Consider the following 20,820-nt stretch of genomic DNA (forward strand, 5'->3'; position numbering starts at 1 on the left):
TCACTTCACAGTTACCTTAGCAACCCCTACTTCTCTAAAGGACAGACTTGTCCTATGACATAAAAAAATCCATACCACCTGTGGTCTACATGATAAAAACACAATTTTCCCTTTTTGCATGGTCCAGGGGGAGTAACTTGAGAATATCACAAAAAAATGACACCCGTGATAAGAGTAAGATGATGCTGATATCATCCAAAACCCAAACATGAGTGGAATCTTTAAGACATGTAACACCACTAAACAGTGGTATTTTTCTGGGTCAACACACTGACGCAAGAATACTGTGTCAGCCTGTATGGAGCAGAAGAGGAAGACTCTTTAGATTTATAATGTGCTACAATAAACCTCATGCACAATGCTTGCAAGTTTATGATGTAGGCAATGGCACATGGCTGTTAGATGTCGTTTTTTGGTTTTGTGATAAAGATAAATACATAAATTCAGTATTACCACCTAACTGGACAGACATATGTGCACCAGTCATATTAACAGGACAAATCAACTAACCAGCAACAAACTTTATGAGATTCCAGATGCCTCACCTTATTATGTCTTTATGGAAAATTTTAGCTATTTAGATATTTTTAAAGTAGCTCAAGATTGTTTGATCACACCAGGCCATGCAGAAGAATAGTAACTTTTGCGTGCTCTGTTAATTAATATTAACCCTATAATACCCTTTGTACCATATTTGATACTGAGACATCTATCTCATCAACATGATGAATACTTGCCATAATTTCAAAATGTTATGGACAAAATTCTTTTTTTGTCTAAAATTAACATTGTTGTTAACAAAAAGTTGCCAAAAATGGCCAATGTATCAAGTGCAATACAAAAAATATATAACAAATATATCATGACGAACATGATATAGCAAAAACATTTTGTGGACTTTGTCATAAGCGTTAATAAACATCTCAGTTCCAAAAAAATCTGAATTTTCCAGCTATTTTTTGATGGGTTGGGTCTTACAGGGCTAACTCCCAGAGTTATTCCCCCTGAAATACTGTTTTGAGAGTAGTTAATCATTTATGTTCATTTCAGTAGAGTGGTACAAGAAAGTCAAATTGGTGGTGGGGTTACTAATCCTACTCCTATCGACAGTGTCTAAAGCTGAGTGATCTAAACAGGACCAAGTCAGATAGGGAGTCCCCTGAAAACCTGTGCCACCCTGACAATCCTATACAGCGGTCCCTCGTTTATTGCGGGAGTTATGTTCTAACAATAACCTGCGATAAGTGAAATCTGCGACGTAGCCAGCTTTATTTTTTACAATTATTATAGATGTTTTAAGGCTGTGAAACCCCTCACTACACACTTTATACACTTTTCTCAGACAGGCATGAACATTTTCACACTTTTCTGTTTTGTTTAAACTCTCAAAGTTCAAACCTTGTTAGAAAAAAAAGTCCAGAATTATAGAACAAAACCAAAGATCAAACCCTGTTTTCAGGTCCAGAACATGAGAACAGAGCAGCTGCCAGAGAATTCAACATTAATGAATCAATGATACGGAAGTGGAGGAAGCAAGAAGAATCAGTTGAATAAAGTTTGATTTATCTGACTGTTTTGTTTCACTTAATGCGCCTTATAATCCAAAAAATACGCTAACTTCTACCTTCCTTTAGCATGTCCAGAAGTCTAACTTTTTGTGCGATGGTTAGCATCTTCCTCTGCCTTTTGGGTGCTACTGCAGGTGCCTTTGACGCTGCAAAAATTTCATCGATATTGTTGTGTTTGTTGGGGAGAAAACTTACAAACATACAGTGCAGCACTTCAGAGTCAGACTGCTAGGATCGAAGATTTATGTGAATTTTACAAGTTGAACACATGCTGTACTGTACAGGAGGCACGGCACGGAGGAGATTGATTGACAATGGTCTACAGCTGATCAGGACGCAGACCACGATGCGCTGAAAAAAAAAAAAGCATGCAAAATGGCACAAAAAAACAGCGAGGCCGCGAAAGGTGAACCGCATTATAGCGAGGGACCACTGTAGCGAGGAACAAGCACAGCTTGAAAATGGAAGGATTAGTGCTACAGTGAGATTTGCAGTCTCAAAAACAGAATAGTTTATTTTTCATTTGATGCAGAAATCATCAGTGTGGGCACAGCCAAGAAAACAAACAGAACAATCAAGAATGAAAACACAACTAACCTACTAGACTGAAAATCCGAAAATTAAATACAGGCGTGTAACCTCCCTCCCTACACGGGAGAAATGGTTTTGAAGAAAAAGGTTTCCCACCCCTACAGCTACCAGGTCTATTTGCTTTATAAATATTACTGTATACTTTATAATATATACTGTAACTATTATAAAAATATTATTCATAATGTTTTTATAATATTTACAGTATATACAGAAAAAAACTAACTAGCTCTTCTAGATGCAGAAACTTGGTCACACAATACACAGCTAAACACACAACATGGCCATGATGGAAACAGAAAGTAGGCGGGGCCAGCTATGGCGTTATTTTTATGCCACTATTCTGAGCGCACGCAAAAAATTTTTTGCAGGTGCAAGTGTTGCATTTTGAGGAGAAATTTATTTTGAGTGAAGAAAAGCTAAATTTAAGTGAACAAAATTAATTCCTGCGTGCAAAAACTGTATTTCAGTGTTTGCTATTATACACACACACACACACACACACACACACACACACACACACACACACAACAGCAGCCCCTCTCACTCAGTTTTTGCATTTGCGCTCGCTCGCAATGTGTTGCTCGCGCTCTCAACATTTCTGCCTGTGCGCGCTCAACTCTTTCTCTACACCGTTATATTTGTGCCACAAAACCAGCCAATCACAGACTTGGATGTGTAAAAATCTGATTGGCTGTTCTGGTCTCCAATCAGCTCGAAGTGACGAAATGCAATATCCCACAATGCATTTTGTCCAAAACTCAAACGAGGCAGTGGCAGAGGAACACAGAGTGGCGGAGTTTGAAATATTACTCTGTCTGGGTCACAAAATAAACTTTTAAGATTTTTTCATGTGAGAATGTTTCTGTGTAAACTTCAAATATCTGGTCGATTTATCAAGACATCACATATTTGCATGAGTGCTCTAGTGTTTTCGGAGATGCCTGTTACCCACCAGCTGACCGCACAGCTGGACTGGCCATTGAGCATCCCGCACATTTTCCCGGTGGGCTGATGTGATTTTTCATTTTTCTGTTTGTTTGTTTGTTTTTGTAACGGTATAAACAATGAAAGGTGGTGGATTAGCCAATTGGTCATGATCAGCTCTGGGCTGGACCAATTACAACACATCTGTATTGAGGGGAAAAGGAACGCGATTCGTCCCGGAGAATGAAAAAAAGACACAAAGCTGAAGTTATTCTGTCTTTGCTGCACAGCTGCCTCTTCTTCTCTCATTCTCTCCCCCTCCCTCTCCTGTTGCTACTTCAATCATGAAACTGATCAATGATCAGCTGATCGTCTCTCTCGTTTGTTTAGCTCCCACTTTGCGCCAGAAACAGGAAACCAGCGGCTGTCACGCTAAACAACAGCAGCACGTTTAAGCTTGATAAGCTGTTGCTAGAATTTATTTAATATTACTTTCTAGGATCAGCTGATGTTTGCTGGAGCCACAGCTGTAAAAGCTGCTGCTCATGATATCGGTTTGGATATGTGGTGAGAGGGAAACATGAAGGTGATACAAATCATACATATATACCAACAACACAGTGTACATCACTGTCACAACAGCGTTTGTTTTAGTTCAAAGGCTTTATGGTTTTTCCTATAATACCTGCTGGTGAAGTCAGTGATTTTTTGTCAGTTCAGCCTTTTATATTATGTTTAACCCGAGGGACCACCCGGTCAGCTGGTGGGTAACAGGCATCTCCGAAAACACTAGAGCACTTATGCAAATATGTGATGTCTTGATGAATCGAGCAGATATTAGAAGTTTACACAGAAACATTCTTGCATGAAAATATCTTAAAAGTTTATTTTGTGACCCAGACAGAGTAATATTTCAAACTCCGTCACTCTGTGTTCCTCCGCCACTGCCTCGTTTGAGCTTTGGACAAAATGCATTCTGGGATATTGCATTTCGTCATTTCGAGCTGATTGGAGACCAGAACAGCCAATCAGATTTTTTCGCATCCAAGTCTGTGATTGGCTGGTTTTGTGGCACAAATATAACGGTGTAGAGAAAGAGTTGAGCGCGCACAGGCAGAAATGTTGAGAGCGCGAGCAACACATTGCGAGAGGGGCTGTTGTTGTGTGTGTGCGTGTGTGTGTGTGGGGGGGCAAACTGTTTCACAGTCCTCATTCACCATTAACTATGAATGAATGATGCGACCAGTCATGGAGCGTGCAGATTTGGAAATTGAGGAGCATATTTGTGGACTTCAGCCCAAAATACTTTGAGGCAGTGGTTGTTAAGAGGATTTGGAAAACACCCACAGAGAACTTCAGTCTAATAGAGCAGCGGTCCCCAACCTTTTTTTGCGCCACGGACCGGTTTATGCCCGACAATATTTTCATGGACCGGCCTTTAAGGTGTCACGGATGAATACAACAAAATAAAACTAGTACCGGTACCGAAAAAAAGAAAATTTATTCATAACACACGTGAAAAGACCCAGGAAAACCGAGTTAACGATAAAAACGATAACGAAATAACGCTGAAAACCGATAAAAACCCTGAAAACCAGACATTTCACACCTGAGCCTCAACTCTCGTGGCCCGGTACCAAACGACTCACGGACCGGTACCGGTCCGAGGCCCGGGGGTTGGGGACCGTTGTAATAGACATTGTACCTGGCTGGCTCAAGGATTTGTTGTTGTCGACAATCCATCCTCCCACGACAACAATAACAACAACACCCCCAGTGTCTCACCTCTAGTTCCACATCCTCATTGCTGCAGTTGTAGCCCTGCACTCAGATCACATCACTCCAGCTGTCTCGCTCAACAGCTGCCCCTCCTCTGCCTGAGGATCTGGTCATGAGGGTGGTCTGGCAAATCTTGTCCCCAGCCACCCACTCACCAGACGACCACCACATGCCAATTCTTTGCTGCCACAACAACCTGCTTCCTGTTTGAGGAAGCTTGGCTCTCGGTGGCGGAACTGAGACCAACTGCCAGTGACCATCATCATCTCAGATGAGCTATCGTCTGACCTCTTGGACCTAGTTCCTAACCTTTTTCCCACAAGCACCTTCTTCCAGGAGGAAGCAAGGTTCCCATTGTAGTCGCTCAATGCTCCTAGAGCCCACTTCACCACCTGCATCTGCTGACGGTGGGCCCCAGCCAGGGTCCGCTGTTCTGCCTGCATCAGCTATCAGTTTTGAGGCATCACCACCACAGTGAGTAAAACTAATTAATTCCTGTGTTTTGTCCTGACGCAGGCACTAAAAATAAACATGAGTTTTCTGTTTTTGAGCCAGTGAGTTTCATGTTTACGCTTTTTGTTTCTGCGCTGGTTAATTGTGAATTTTCTGTCTTTTTCTAGCAGTAATACCCGTTTCTCTGTCTGGTTTTTAAGATTTTGAGCAGGCAGATATAATGAAAGTTGTCACTGAGATCTCAGTTTCTGAGTCAGTCCATATGAAAACTGAGTTTGGTGTTTCAGACTCTGGCAATGTCTCTACCAAGTGTTGGGATTGAAGATGTTTGATTTCTCTTACTGAAATAAGCGGTTATAATTATTTTCATACACACATTGCAAATGTGCTCATGAGAGTTGGCACTCAGTCTTTTGAAGGTCAAAAGCTTCGTTCGGCGTGATGTCCGGACTGATATATTGTAGGAAATGACTGCAAACACGCTTACACACATAGATTATGATTAGAATACGTCTCTGGGTCCGAGAGTCCCGAACATGATATTTTAAACCAATTTTGAATCACTAGAAGAACAATGGATAATAACATCAGATTATCAAGGCTTTTCTGTCTCTTACAGGCGATGGAGCAGATACCAGACGAGGTCATGGAAATACGAGGATGCTTCGCAGCAGACACCAAGACTGCCACGTCCATGCAGGAGGAAGATAGCTGCTATAATCTATGTTTTTGTCTCACTATATAATGTTGTACAGCCCACTTTAAGTTCATCCTTGTTGTGAGACATGCTGGAGGTCCACAGCGCTGTGTAAACTTGTAATTTCAACTGCCAAAAGAAAGGTAAATCCTTTTTTAAAAGACAGACCTTTCTCCTGAGGTTCCTTCCAAAAATTCTGAACACGACACAAGTTAATTGTGTTAGATCTTTCTCATGTAAAGACAGATTTTGTTTTTCTGAGTCAGTATGCAGAAAGTGTTTTCTTTCAGCAATAACACAGAAAAAAAAATAGAGTTTTGTGTTTTGAAGCCTGAGATGGACGAAGATTACTCCGCCCTGTACCACCCCAGAAAAAGAGGTGGGAAAGACGTGAGGTACAACCTGGCCTTGTTCTCTGTCTACCACAGGGAGGTATGGTCTAGAAGTTCATAATAACGAGTCATTTTCTGCTGCTTTAAGAAAATCGTACATTAAGTTAAGCACATGTACTTACGTAATGCAGGGTGGTACCACGTCACTCTGGGGGGTGCAGGGCTCCTTCTCCTCCAACTCTGGACAATCTATTCCTCCACCCACAGGGAACTGGGTCACTTTTCTAGTGCGAGTCCACACCGCCTTGGGACTGGTGGGGTCATAGCACTCCTTGGTGCAAGCAGACCATTCGGACCATTCAGTCACATCACAGTCTTTGGTTATCACACAAGCCTGGAAGGTCACTGGCAAAGTCTCCTGAGAGCATAGGCTGTAGAACATGAAAACAAAGACAGCAATGTACTCGATGTAACCACTTAAATGTAATAAAACATGTTTAGAACTGTGCAAAAGTCACAATCGATCCACATTTTTTATATTTTGTAGGAAAAACAGAAATACTGTAACTGACATAATATAAGAGTTATTAAAAAGAACAGGCTGTATGACGTGCTAAAATTTGGTTTGATGTAAAGAAAAAATATTTGAATGCTTTATAATTATGCAATATTTTATCTGTGTGCAAAATGACTGCAGCAAAAGCACAACATTTAAGTATGACAGTTGCATCACTGAAACATCACTGATCATATTTATAGTATAAACACAATATCCTCGGGTTCACAGAAAGCTGGCAGATAAAGAAAAGAAGAAAAGAGGAAGTCAGTGCGAATCAGAATCAGAACTCCGAGCTGCATTTCAGTGGCCATTTCTGTTGTTACCGTTCGTTCACTCCAAGGCTTTTCTCTGTCTGAGGCAGCTAATGTGATAATCGGCATATTGAAGTTCCAAGAATCCAAGTAATTTATTTATATTTTCTGTGGCTGCTTCCACAGGCCATGGCTTTGCTCTTGTTGTTTTTATCACTGCGTTTGCTTTACTTTTTTCAAAAGAAAATTATTTGCGATAATGATGTGATGCTTCTCTTTTTTCAGGTTCTCTAACACTTCCATTTTTCTTCTTTTCTGTATGTTTTAGATTTTAACACGCACACTTTCTTTGCTTTTCTGTGTTAATTGTTTTATTTTACTCTCATTTTGCCTCAATTGACCTGCAAGCCTCTGCATCATGTTTTGGTTATGACCATATGAGGCTTTAGATGTTAAATGGCCTGTTTCTTATTAAGGTTTATATGGCTCATGTGTAAAGTGTAAAGTTACTGAATTTACTAAATTTTAGATTTCAGATCCAAAGTTAACACTGTATATATCCCCCAGTCCTCTAGTCTGTGGTTAGATGCTCAAAGCTAACAATTATGTTTGCCACATTGACTGACATTGAGTATTTTAAACCCTGGGCTTATTAGCCTTTTTAATTATTTACTGTATATTTTAAGTTAAAAACAACAAACAAACAAATCAGCAACTGTATTTTGGTAAATGTGGCAGTTATTGGGTGGCTCATACGTTTAATACCACTTAGTTTAATTCAGAGTTAACATTCTCAAATACCAAAACATCAGCACCGACCTACAGTAACCTATCAAGGCAGCTACAAACTAACCAGTTGTGTGTACTACTTAACTTATATGATCTTTGAGTTGCTTAAACATTGACAGCAACAACTTTGTCAGCTGTGTCTCTGATATCCCTGCAGCCAGCCAGTGAATCAGGTTGTGGTTTATGGTGTGCTATAACCACATCAGCCTATTCCTGCCTCAGCTTTTGATGGATGCAAGTTGTGTTTTTAAAAGAAAAAAAATGAATGAATACAAAAACACTGATTGAGCTTGGAAGCTGTGTATATTAATTATGTTACGTTTTCATCAATTAAAACTGATAGTAATCTTGTTAATGGGGGCATGATAAAATATTTATAAAACACATTTTTGGGTGATTTTTCATCTTTATTAAAAAAATGAAATTATCATTGAGTTTAATTTAAAACCAGTAATGAATAGAATAACAATTGTCAACTCTAAGACAAGCTCAAATATCAGATCTCAAAGATTTAACTATAGCTGTCAGTCTGTAAATGATTTTTAAAAAAAGAAGACAAGCTAACATGCTGACAAAGAAAATGATATCAATACTCTATGAAGGATAGAACCATGACATCACAGATAACAGTTTATTTTCTTTATTGTATTTCAGTCATGGTTACCTTAGAGCTTCGACAGCCCCGCTCTTATGCACACAGGTCACTTCTCTGGTCTGAAAACCAGTTTGTAGGTCCCAGAACTTTCCTCCCGGGCGATTCTGACGATTCTTGTTTCTCTTCTTTTTGATGAGTTCTCTGGTCTCAGCATCTTTTGCTTTGCCCCTCTCCCTTAACCTCTCTTGGACTTTCTCTCTTAATTTCTCTCTTTTTTCTTTGTTTTTCGCTTTTTTCTGTCGTTTCGGCCGATCAGCCAGTAGCGATGGCCTGTCTGATTTCCTATTCCTGTTTCCCCTGCCCTGTTTTCTTTTGGATTTAAGTGGATTTTCGCCTTCTTTGGGCTGTTTGTCTCTTTCTTTTAACTGTTTTTCACCCTCTCTGGTCTGTTTGCCATCTCCTCTGGGTGGTTTTTCACCCTCTTTGGTGAGTTTGTCTCCCTCATTAGAAAGTTTATCACTTTCCCGGGGTTGTTTTTCACTCTCTCTTGGTGGTTTGTCTGCCTGTCGGGTTTGCCTTGGCAGTGGAACAGTGCATGGGCCCCAGGGACCCACCCTGAGACTGTAAAGGCTCTCTTCTCCCTGACAGGGACCTAGCTGGCATGTCTGAAATTCAGTCAGATTTGGGCAGGCTGCCCCACCAAACAATGGTGGAGCCAGGACAAAGCGAATGCGGTTCTGTAACCCTATCCCGCAGGTTTTAGAACAGGGAGTCCATGGGCTAAACTCAGACACCACACAGCACTGAGGACATGGGATGAGACAGGCCTGCTCTAGGCGTGGTTTGGGCTCAAAGTATTCACAGATTGCATCTTCTGCAGGTTCCCCCTTTGCTTTTTGAACACATCCCACCTCACGGGTCTGAATTCCTTCCTCTCCCTGAGTGCACGTAGTAGGACGCTGCACCCTTGCACTGCGCATCACTGGGACACACTGGTTCCAGGCACCCAGCTGCCAGTCATATAGCTCTTTGTGCCAGTCACACACCCTGAAGCAGCTCTGCTGGTTGTCTGGTCGTTCTGCTTGGTCACAGTTGGTATGCAGGGTGGTCCAACCTTCAGAATGAGCACACCATACCGCTCTACTCTGGCTGCCTCCAGGACCACATTCACTTCCCATACAACGACCCCATGGACCTGTGAAATGTACATAAACAGAGAGGTCAGAGAAGAATCAGCAGTCGTGCTTTTTGCAAAGGGAAAGTCACAGTTTTCATTAGCCATGTATCTTAATACATTTAGTTTCATATTTTAACCTTGTTTTTCTTGTTCTAACACTATACTAATCATTTTAATAAGTTAGGTCTGAGCAACAACTGTATAAAAACGCACAACATGGCTCCATTTCCTCAAAATTTTCCAGTTATAGGGGCTACCATGTCACATTTTTGAAACGAGATACTGCCACCCACTCACCCACTGGATGTGATCACACAAACTTCCCCCTGCACTTTTTACACAGCTTCACTGCTCTGGTTGTTTTTAACGATCTCTGCTGGTGGTTTTACTGTGTCTAATGGCTTGTTAAACTAAGGTAAATACAACCACAATGATACATTGCAAAAGGAATACATGTTAACATCTTATAGATATATACCAGCGGTCCCCAACCTTTTTTGTTCCACAGACGGTTTCATGTCAGACAGTATTTTCACAGACCGGCGTTTAAGGTGTGGCGGGTAAATACAACAAAATAAAAGATACGACAAAAACTGGTATTTTGTAGATATAACAATAAACGCAAATTCAGTGTGTAATTGTGTAACTTTATTAGCAGCGTCCTCCTGAAATGCGCCAACAATATTGAGAGTAACGCCCTCCTCTCTGCTCCTAATGCTTTCTGGTCACTATGGTAACGCGTGAATATTTCTTTTAAAATAAGACACAACTACAACACGGGAAAGACCCAGGGAAACCGAGTTAATGATAAAAAACCCTGAAAACCATCAATTCCACACCCGAGGCTCAACTCTCACGGCCCGGGACCAAACGACCCGCGGCCCGGGGGGGGGGGGGGGGGAACCGCTGCTCTATACAACATGTAGCATCATTCTGAATTCCTATTGTTGATGAGTTAGCTAGGCTAGGCGCTAGGCGCTAGCATACGCACTATGTTATAGTGTTGTTGTTAGCCATCCTACACACCTGTGTTGCTGCCAATAATTAAGTAATTTGTCATTCCTTAGTTTTTGTTACCCTCGTTTTAAACAGAGAGGGAGGCCTTTGACATTCAACTAAAAACAACTAAAACATTCAACATTCAACTAAAAACTTTCAACTGCATGTTAAATTTAAAAACACAGCAGTTGAAGTTTTTCTAGAAGTTTAATTTGTTGTTTTTACTTAACAACAATTCTATGATCAGCTGCATTTACTTTGGGGGGAAACAACAAGCTGGATTCATGGGTCCAGAAGACAGACTTCTTCTCTTTCTTTCATCATAGCTGTCTTGTGTCTGTTGCATATGTTCACCAAGGCATACGTTCTTTCAGAAATATCAGGAGGACTGAAGGTCATCGCAGGGATCAAGCAGAACTCTTATTTTCACCATCAGCTTCCTCAGAAGGAAAATCCTCTTCAGACCTCCACTATAGGCCCACTCAGAAAACAGACAAAACTAGAACTTCATGAACAGTGTGACAGCAAGCTTTGCTTTTTGTTATGTACAAATACTGCACATTATCACCAGATGAAGCTCAAAGTCTGGACTTTTACATAATGATGTTCAGTCACGAAGAAGGTTACACATTACAAATATATACATATAGGGCGATCGTGGCTCAACTCGTTTGGAGTTTGTCTTGTAATCAGAAGGTTGCCGGTTCGACCCCCGGCTTGGACAGTCTTGGTCGTTGTGTCCTTGGGCAAGACACTTCACCTGTTGCCTACTGGTGGTGGTCATAGGGCTCGGTGGCGCCAGTGTCTGGCAGCCTCGCCTCTGTCAGTGCGCCCCAGGGTGGCTGTGGCTACAATGTAGCTGCCATCACCAGTGTGTGAGTGTGTGTGTGAATGGGTGGATGACTGGATATGTAAAGTGCTTTGGGGTCCTTAGGGACTAGAAAAGCGCTATACAAATGCAGGCCATTTACCATATATATATATATGAGACTTTTGATCTTCCATCGGGTTTTTGCTGTCAGAGAAAATATCATGTACTCTGTATGCAGCTTCATGCATTCAGCGAAAGACCAAACTGATGTACTGTTTATTCTCCTCAGTGTAAAGAGCAGCATGGAAGTGGGTAATAATCTATATAATGATAACAGGTACATGGATGTTTAATACCTTTGACTTTTTGTCTTTGACTTTCTCATAAACTAATTTCAGTTTACAGTAGCAGTAGATATTTTGGTAGCGTAGCCTCTGTACTTTGTTCATCAGCTAATTTTGGAGTTTTTACTCCCATATTCACTTAGTGTATTAAGCTTATGACATCTTGTTGAGCACAATTGTGCATGGAGCACAATTAGACCACAAAAATATTTTTGCTGTGATTACTTTGTAAGAACTACTCTCTGAAAAAGATAATATATATTTTTTATTTTTCTATTGAATAGATTATAGAGAATAGATAAACATAAAACCAAGAACTTGACATTTCACAGTCAGCCTTTCATAACCCTTTCCAGTAGAGGCAATTCAATTCCAGTCCTTAAGAGCTGACTGTAAAAGCGCCCATCAAAATAACATTCATTATCAATGTTAGCATTATGGAGAACCACATTAGCAATCTAAAAGCTAAGTGCTCCCTGGTATAATGCACTGACAAATACACACAGTTCTAATTGTTAGCGGCGTGCGGATCGATATTGAAATATCGATTCTTCTGATACCGGTAATTTATGTTCTAGAATCGATTCTCATATTAAAATATCGACATTTTAGTATTTTGGGGTGAATTTGTAGTTTTTCATTAACAGGAACACAGTGGAAAGAAACTATATCATTCAGATCATCTAAATTGGAAGGAATTGCTTCCTCTTACGCCTTTCATAGTCATACGGCTGTATAAATGTGTCGCAGTCCCTGGCGTGTGCACTGACGACAATGACTGAGCGTAAACTGAATCATGTGTGGACGTATTTTACCTCCACAAACAGCCAAGATGCGGTTTGCGATACATGTGGCAAGACAGTGAGGAGTTGAACACCTCAGAGTAAATCATATTACAGAATATGATAAGCTTATGTTGAGGCGAACTGAAGAGGAGGAGAGGGACAGGTGCTGCTAGGGCGAGACAGACGTCTCTCGCAGAGTCCTTTAGTGCTGCAGGCAGGCAACATGCTCAAATAGCGCACAACTTCAGGTTTTTTTTTATTTCTATATGATAATTCTGCATTATTAAGCAACAAGAACAAGTAGTGTGATGTCCTGTAATCATTATGAAGCTATATTATTACAATTACATAATACAACTATATATTGTTTTATAAAATACAATTAAACATTACGTTTTTGTACAGAGTATTGGTATTGGATCAGGATCAGCCACAGCCTGCGCCACAGCCTGCGCCACAGCCTGCGCCACAGCCTGCGCCACAGCCTGCGCCACAGCCTGCGCCGCCACAGCCTGCGCCGCCAGTGGAAGGGCTCAGCGAGCCGGAGGAGCTCAGCGAGCCGGAGGAGTCCGCGCCACACGTGGATGAGCTCAGCGAGCCGGAGGAGCCCCGCGCCGCAGCCGGATGAACTCAGTGAGCCGAAGGAGCCCGCACCACACGTGGATGAGCTCAGCGAGCCGGAGGAGCCCCGCGCCGCAGCCGGAGGAGCTCAGCGAACTGGAGGGACCTACTCAGCCAGAGCTGGAGGTCGGCGTGCCGGAGGGACCTCCACATCCAGCGCGCCCTCCACACCACTCACGTCCAGCGCGCCCTCCACGCCGCCCACGTCCAGCAGCACAGGCACCATGTCTACAACTTGCATGGCCAGCACATGGTGGATCGTGTGTTGTGCTACATTGTCGCCAGGGGCAGATCTAGAAGGGTGGCATGGGTGGCAAGTGCCACCCTAAAATGATCCCTTGCCACCCCAAGTGCCACCCCAGTTTTGCATATGACTGTGTTGTTTATTAAAATAAGATAGCATTAACAGTTTGAGCGCAGTTACAGTCAACAGTGAATATAAATGCTATATAAAACACCATGGGAATTTCGCTTTTTACACAGGTGGTTGGATGTGACATTGTGGAAATGGAAGGAAGGTGAGTGTTATTAACCCTCCGTGGTCCACGGACACGCTGCACCTCCAAATCACACGACTGATGTAAGCTGACATAGCAACAAGCTGCAGCCAGCTGAGTCTCTATTTCAGCCCACATTGAAAGTTCGGACTTCAAAGTTTTTACATTTTAAGTACAGGCCAGTAAATCCAGAGTTATGATAATATATATAAGCCATGCTCAGTGTTGGGGAGTAACGGAATACATGTACCGCCGTTACGTATTTAAAATACAAAATATGAGTAACTGTATTCCGTTACAGTTACCGTTTAAAAAGGTGGTATTCAGAATACAGTTACTTTGTTGAAATAAATGGATTACACTGCGGTACTTTCCTGTTTCATTTTGTCGCGGGTCAGGACTGTTTGGGTTTTGTTTGACAGCTACGTTCTGTTGTTCCAGGCGGCAGCGTTACGGTTTCCATGGTTACAGGGCGACGCTCTCTCTCTCTGCGACTGTGTGTTTCCTGGGTGAGAGAGCGCCTTTTCGTTGTTGTGCTAAGCTAACAGGCAGAATGCTACAAGCATAGCTCTAAAGAATGTAGCATCATGGGCAGTGTAGTCCGTGCTGCAGGGAGAATGGACTGCCATACACGTTATGGGTCTGTGAGCGCGAGGAGGGAGAAAAAGGGGAGTGGAAAGGTACGAGTTGTCATCGAGGAAAAACGGGAGCTGGAAGCATGTAAATATAATAATAACCACTGCAGCCAAGAAGAGTGCCTGACGAGCCCAGCTGTAAGTAAGCTATTAAGACTCGACTGTACACCGTGTTCGTGTTTTCCTCCGAAACAATAAGTTCCATTGGAGCAGCCTTTCAACGCCTCTCTCTGTCTCTCACAAGAAAAGTTGACCAACACAACAAAGTAAAGCTATTTTTCGGCTACGAGCCGACAGGGACCCCGCCGTATTAGCCAGAGGTCCCTTTACTACAGTTCGGAGTCGCGGACCTTCAGTAACAGTAATAAATCACACAGCAATAGTACATTCACGTTGTTGTAAAAAGCATGATAATATATTAAGTAATCCAAAGTATTCAGAATACTTCACTGTCATTGAGTAACGTAACGGAATACGTTACAGAATACATTTTGGGGCATGTATTCTGTAATGGAATACATTTTAAAAGTAACCTTCCCAACACTGGCCATGCTTTTTTCTAAAAACTGTCGTCACGTTTTTGTGTGTGTGTGTTTTAAGCGTTTTCTAAGGACAGCGTGAAAACAGTAAAGAAAGAAATAAAGCCACGTTTCCTTTCGGTGGAAAAATGTACCATGTCCACAAATTAAAAAAAATTCAACACGTGGGATTTGGTTGTTTAGGAAGAGGGGAGAGTTTTGGGAGTGACGGTAACGGCAGCGAGACAGAGCGAGCGAGCGAGTGAGAGAGAGCGAGAGAGTTTTTAGCTGTGGGAGATTTGTAACGTTTAGTGTGTTGTGTTGTCTTGTGTAGTTGTTCTGTTGTGTAGTTGTAGTTGTTTTGTTTTGTGTGTCAGTGAGGGCACTAATGAATGCCACAAAGGCACATTTGCAATGTAAACACTGTCACTAAGTAGAAAACCAGCAGAGTGATACACCTCCTGTTGTCAGGCCTGCAGGTTTGTCCCTGTGCTGTTCTCCTCTGTCTTTTGGTGGACAAACTTTTTTTTACTGGCACGCATCATTTGTGGGGCATCTTATTGCGAAACCTGATTGTTCTCTCATTTTAGTTTTAGTAATATTTTTAAATGGTTGTAGAAAATGAAAAAAAATGTCAGGTGTATTGGCTGCATTTTTAGATAAATAGCTGTTTATGTTTACAAAATGTACATTTTATATTTGCATTTCAAGTTATAAAAATTTACTCAACATGTCTGTTTTTTTTCAGTAAAGAAATACTAATAGGATTTTAAGTTATTTGTGTGATTTCAGATCAGTAATACTAAAGCAGTATGTGAGTGAAAAAAAACAACTAAATTCAGTTGAGCTGAAAAGATACCAAACAAGGCAACGGGGAAAAAAATGAAACAATTTGAGGGTGAAATACAAATAAACACATACAAATACAACTAAAAGGAGTCAAAAATGGCCGGTTGTATTTCAGACCTCAGTGGGTTAATCCAACAAATCATGAAAAACTAGGTTTAAATTTTTGTTCATGACAGTGCAGATTTCTGACATTTTGTGTAATTTCAGCTGTAACAATGTGACTGTTTTCTAACAAAAAACAGTGAAACTTAAGTTAGACTTGTGTTTGTAAATGAAGCGCCCCATGTTGTGTAGCTTTCTGGATTTTATACTTATTGGGCTGCATATTTATTTATTATGCAGACTATACAGTACATTAGATCAAAACTCACATGTTTTATGTAACTAAAGTGTGTAATTATGTGGGCTACAGACAATAATTAAGTTATAGACTATATTTCTATGAAAAAGTGTATACTTACTGCATTTGAATTATTTTAACCATATGTAACCACCTGCATATGTGTTTGGGAAAAAAAAGGCTTTGATTTTGCCATCCCATTTGATTTCTTTGGCACCCTAAGAAAATTTCTCTAGATCCGCCCCTGATTGTCGCCTGCCACAGCTGCCACGCCGCCGCCGCCACGCCCCCGCCACTGGACACGTGACCGCCCACCGTGGCTGTCGGACCCATGGCTGCCCGCCGGAGCAGCAGCGTCGCCGCTATTGGACGCGTGGCAGGCCGCCGGAGCTGCGTCTGACGAAAAGCCACAGACCACGCAGCAGGTATATCGTCGCCTCGACATCTGCCTTTGTTGTAGCATTTGTGTCACATACTAATGATTTCAAGTCAACAGGGACGCATCTGTCAAATTCAAAGATGACGCCTTTGTGCTCAGCTGTCTTCGCCTCTCCTTTCGACTCCTCTTTTCTGACTTTTGCATTGTACTCCTCATTCTTTTGGTAATATGGTCATTAGGTGGCAATGCACTAATTACTTATGACCACCAAACACTTTCAAATCTTCGATTCTCTCACTCCTATGGTTCGGATCCATGCTGGACTCTGGGAGACGCCACCCTGTCACGATCGGACTCCTCCACCAGCATATCGTGTACAAGAAACACTATAGGAAGCGGGGCAAACAGAGTGGCTTTCGCATCTGTCTTAATGGTTACCTTAAAGCACAGGCTATGGCTAATCCACATGCTAGCATGGATATTCTACATCCTCCCTCTTCCTCCTATGACTGCCTCCTTGCCAGATCGCTTAGCCTTCGGTGGATCTGCTCCGTCGGACAGCAAGTCTACCCAGCCCTCCCAGTGGCATGCCTGCCTATTCATACCTGGATAACGTCTTCCAGAGGTGGCGTTCATCATAGCAACCTAAGCCGTTTGCGACGCGCTACGAGTAGGGACATGGCGCCCATGACACGGATGGCTCTACTAAATGTAAGGTTGCTAGTGAATAAGACTTTTGTTTTAAATGACTTTTTCCTTGCCTCGGGGCTGGACGTTTTGTTCCTGATGGAGACTTGTATTCACCCTGGTGAGTCCTTCTCCTTCTCTGAGCTTGTCCCGCCAGACTGTGCTTTCTTCAGCTCACCTAGGCTTACGGGCAGAGGTGGTGGCTTAGACTCGTTTTTAAAAAATAACCATAAAATTCGGCAGCTCCCCTACACTACCTACCCTGGCTTTGAAGTCCAATTAATGGAGTTGGCCAATTCTTCTAAAGCTCTGTGTGTTGTGGTCTACCGACTGCCGAAATACAACAAGGCTTTTATTCAGGACTTTGCTGATCTATTAGGATCTGTTCTTTTTAAATATGACTGGTGATTTTAATATTCATATCTGTTGTAAGGATGATCCATTAGCCAAAGACTTTCTTGCTCTAACTGACTTTCTTAACCTTGTTCAGTGGGTAAATGAACCAGCCCACTTTAAAGTCCATACCCTTGATCTGTTTTTTTCATATGGCCTGGACATTTGTATTTAAGACATTGACAATGTTGGGATCTCTGATCACTTCCCAGTTGTTTTTGATGTTGATCTATGCAATACAGAACTGCACCCTGAGAGCCTCCGACGCCCTATGTGCATAATTAATTCTGAAACTGTGGCTAATTTTTCTGTGGTGTTCCTTAATTCTGCACCCACTATTACTGATTGTCCCATACCTCATACAGTTGATGACTTTGCTGATTCTTTGCTATCTACATGCTCCTCTATCCGAATGACGTCACCACGTTGCGGAGCGTCATTTACCTGGCAGGAAACACGGCGCCTAAGCGGCTCAAACGCTCAAAAGTTTGGTTACACTTTACGAGAACGGATGACAACAGGGCAACTTGCAATACTTGCAAAGTAGATATTTCATTTAAGGGAGGAAACACTACGAATATGCAAAAGCATTTGCTCACAAAACACACGATGACCTTAAAGGAATGTCGTGTTTTTAATTCCGCTCCAGACTCGTGAATCTCAACCCAGCAGCAGCGGTAATGCAGCAGGTAAATAATCAACTAACAGTGCATATTATGTTAGCGCGATCTGCCTTATTACAAAACCTGCCTGTGCACTTAGGTGACCATGATGAGACAGAGTCTGGCTCAGATGCTGGCAGTTCTCGCTGCAGTCTGCCGGTAGCGTCTCCTTTCAGGCCAGGATAGACGAATGTCACCGAGCAGTGACTCAGTTTGTGGTCAAAGGCTTGAACCCATTTGCCACAGCAGATGATTTTCGGTAAGTGAATGTGTTTAATTGTAGGCAGGGACATTACTGGATATTCTTGTATAATTGCTACTGAATAATTTATGTTATACTTTGTTATTGCTACAGAAGAATATTTATTTTATTATTTTACATTTACAATTTTTTTCCCGGGGACCCTGTGACACCCCATTGAAGAGCCGTAGGCTGGATCTCTTAAGATCTCACTGTTGGGTTTGTAAGGCCATGTTACTTGTTACTTAAATCTTGTTCAAAGAGAAGATATAAAGCAAAGTTCTAAGCTAATCGACCTTAGTGTTCTCCTTTTTTAAAAATAAGAATCGATAAGAGAATCGATAAAGAATGGAATCGTTAAACAGAATCGAAAATGGAATCGGAATCGTGAAAATCGTATCAATACCCATCCCTAGTTCTAGCCGGTGTCACTCACTGCCCTTAAGCAAATAGTTGAACAACTGAAAAATACAAATTCTGTACATGATATTCTCCCATCACGCATTATCAAGGATGGTTTTGATGCAATCGGGCCTAGTATCTTAACTCTAATGAATTCTTAATTGCTTTCCGGCCATGTTCCGTCAGCCTTTAAACACGCTGTAGTGCAGCCTGTTCTCAAAGAAGGAGCCTCGATCATAATGACTTTGTGAACTACAGGCCGATTTCCAAAATCCCATTCCTGTCCAAAATCTTGGAGAGATAGTTTTCTCACAACTCCAGGCCTATCTGGATACGATGGATTCATTTCAGCCTGGCTTTAAACCACGTCAAAGCACTGAAACAGCTCTGCTGAGAGTCGTTAATGATCTTCTCCTAATTGCCGATTTAGGTAGTTCTGCGGTCTTAGTCTTACTGGACTTGTCCTCAGCCTTTGATATGGTGGACCATAATATTCTACTAACGAGGTTAGAACATACATGCATTAAGTGCAGTTTAAGAATCTGAATGCTCGGAAAGCTCCCGGCCCAGACGGTGTGTCTCCTGCCACCCTCAGACACTGTGCAAACGAGCTGGCCCCAGTGTTTTCTGGCATCTTCAACTCCTCACTGCAGGCATGTCATGTGCCTGCCTGCTTCAAGTCCTCTACCATAATCCCTGTCCCCAAGAAACCTAGGATCACTGGACTAAATGACTACAGACCCGTGGCTCTGACATCTGTGGTCATGAAGTCATTTGAGCGCCTAGTTCTCTCCCATCTCAAGACCCTCACGGCCCCCCTCCTGGACCCCCTGCAGTTTGCATATAGAGCCAACAGGTCTGTAGACGACGCCATCAACATGGCCCTACACTTCATCCTGCAGCATCTGGACTCCCCAGGAACCTACGCCAGGATCCTGTTTGTGGACTTCAGCTCTGCCTTCAACACCATCCTTCCAGACCATCTCCAAGGCAAGCTTTCCCAGATGAATGTGCCTGATCCCATCTGCCGGTGGATCACTGACTTCCTGACGGACAGGAAGCAGCACGTGAGGCTGGGGAAGAATGTCTCGGACTCCCGGACCATCAGCACCGGCTCCCCTCAGGGCTGTGTTCTTTCTCCTCTGCTCTTCTCCCTGTACACCAACTGCTGCACCTCCACCCACCAGTCTGTCAAGCTAATCAAGTTCGCAGATGACACCACCGTCATTGGGCTCATCTCTGACGGGGATGAGTCTGCCTACAGGAGGGAGGTTGAACGTCTGGTGTCCTGGTGCAGCCACAACAACCTGGTGCTGAATGCCCAGAAGACAGTGGAGATTATTGTGGACTTCAGGAAGCACACAGCCGCACTCCCCCCCATCATCCTGACTGACACCCCCATCACCTCTGTGGACTCATTCCGCTTCCTGGGTACCACCATCACCCAGGACCTGAAGTGGGAGCCCACCATCACCTCCGTCATCAAGAAAGCCCAGCAGAGGATGTACTTCCTGAGGCAGCTGAAGAAATTCAACCTGCCAACACGGACGATGATGCAATTCTACACTGCAATCATCGAGTCCATCCTCACCTCCTCCATCACCGTGTGGTACGCTGGAGCCACTATCAGGGACAAACAGAGACTGCAGCGTGTTGTGCGCTCTGCTGAGAAGGTGATTGGCTGCAGACTCCCATCTCTGCAGGACCTGTACACCTCCAGGACACTGCGGCGTGCAGCCCGGATCTCAGCTGACCCTTCTCACCCTGGACACAGTCTGTTTGACCTGCTCCCCTCAGGCAGGAGGCTCCGGTCCATTCGCACCAGAACCTCTCGCCACAAGAACAGTTTCTTCCCCTCTGCTGTTGGACACATGAACAATAACCACATGACTGTCCCCGCCACTAACATATGACCCTACGCTGTGTCACTGCATCATTT

At 42.7% G+C, this 20,820-nt stretch overlaps 1 protein-coding gene across 1 annotated transcript in view; it reads right to left on the minus strand.

Annotated features, from left to right (window-relative positions):
• thsd7aa (thrombospondin, type I, domain containing 7Aa) overlaps positions 1–20,820 on the minus strand; it is a 180,126-nt gene that overhangs the window by 122,816 nt on the left and 36,490 nt on the right. Inside the window, exons 2-3 of the mRNA XM_085445625.1 lie at positions 8,611–9,736; positions 6,530–6,778 (exon numbers count right to left, since the gene is read on the minus strand). Coding sequence (XP_085301751.1) covers positions 6,530–6,778; positions 8,611–9,736 — 1,375 coding nt within the window. The remainder of the gene's footprint in view (positions 1–6,529; positions 6,779–8,610; positions 9,737–20,820) is intronic.

The sequence above is a fragment of the Copadichromis virginalis genome, linkage group LG22 (genome assembly GCF_057382275.1).
Source record: "Copadichromis virginalis isolate Kocher_CV1m ecotype Utaka linkage group LG22, C_Virginalis_male_GT1.1, whole genome shotgun sequence".
Classification (NCBI taxonomy): domain Eukaryota; kingdom Metazoa; phylum Chordata; class Actinopteri; order Cichliformes; family Cichlidae; genus Copadichromis; species Copadichromis virginalis.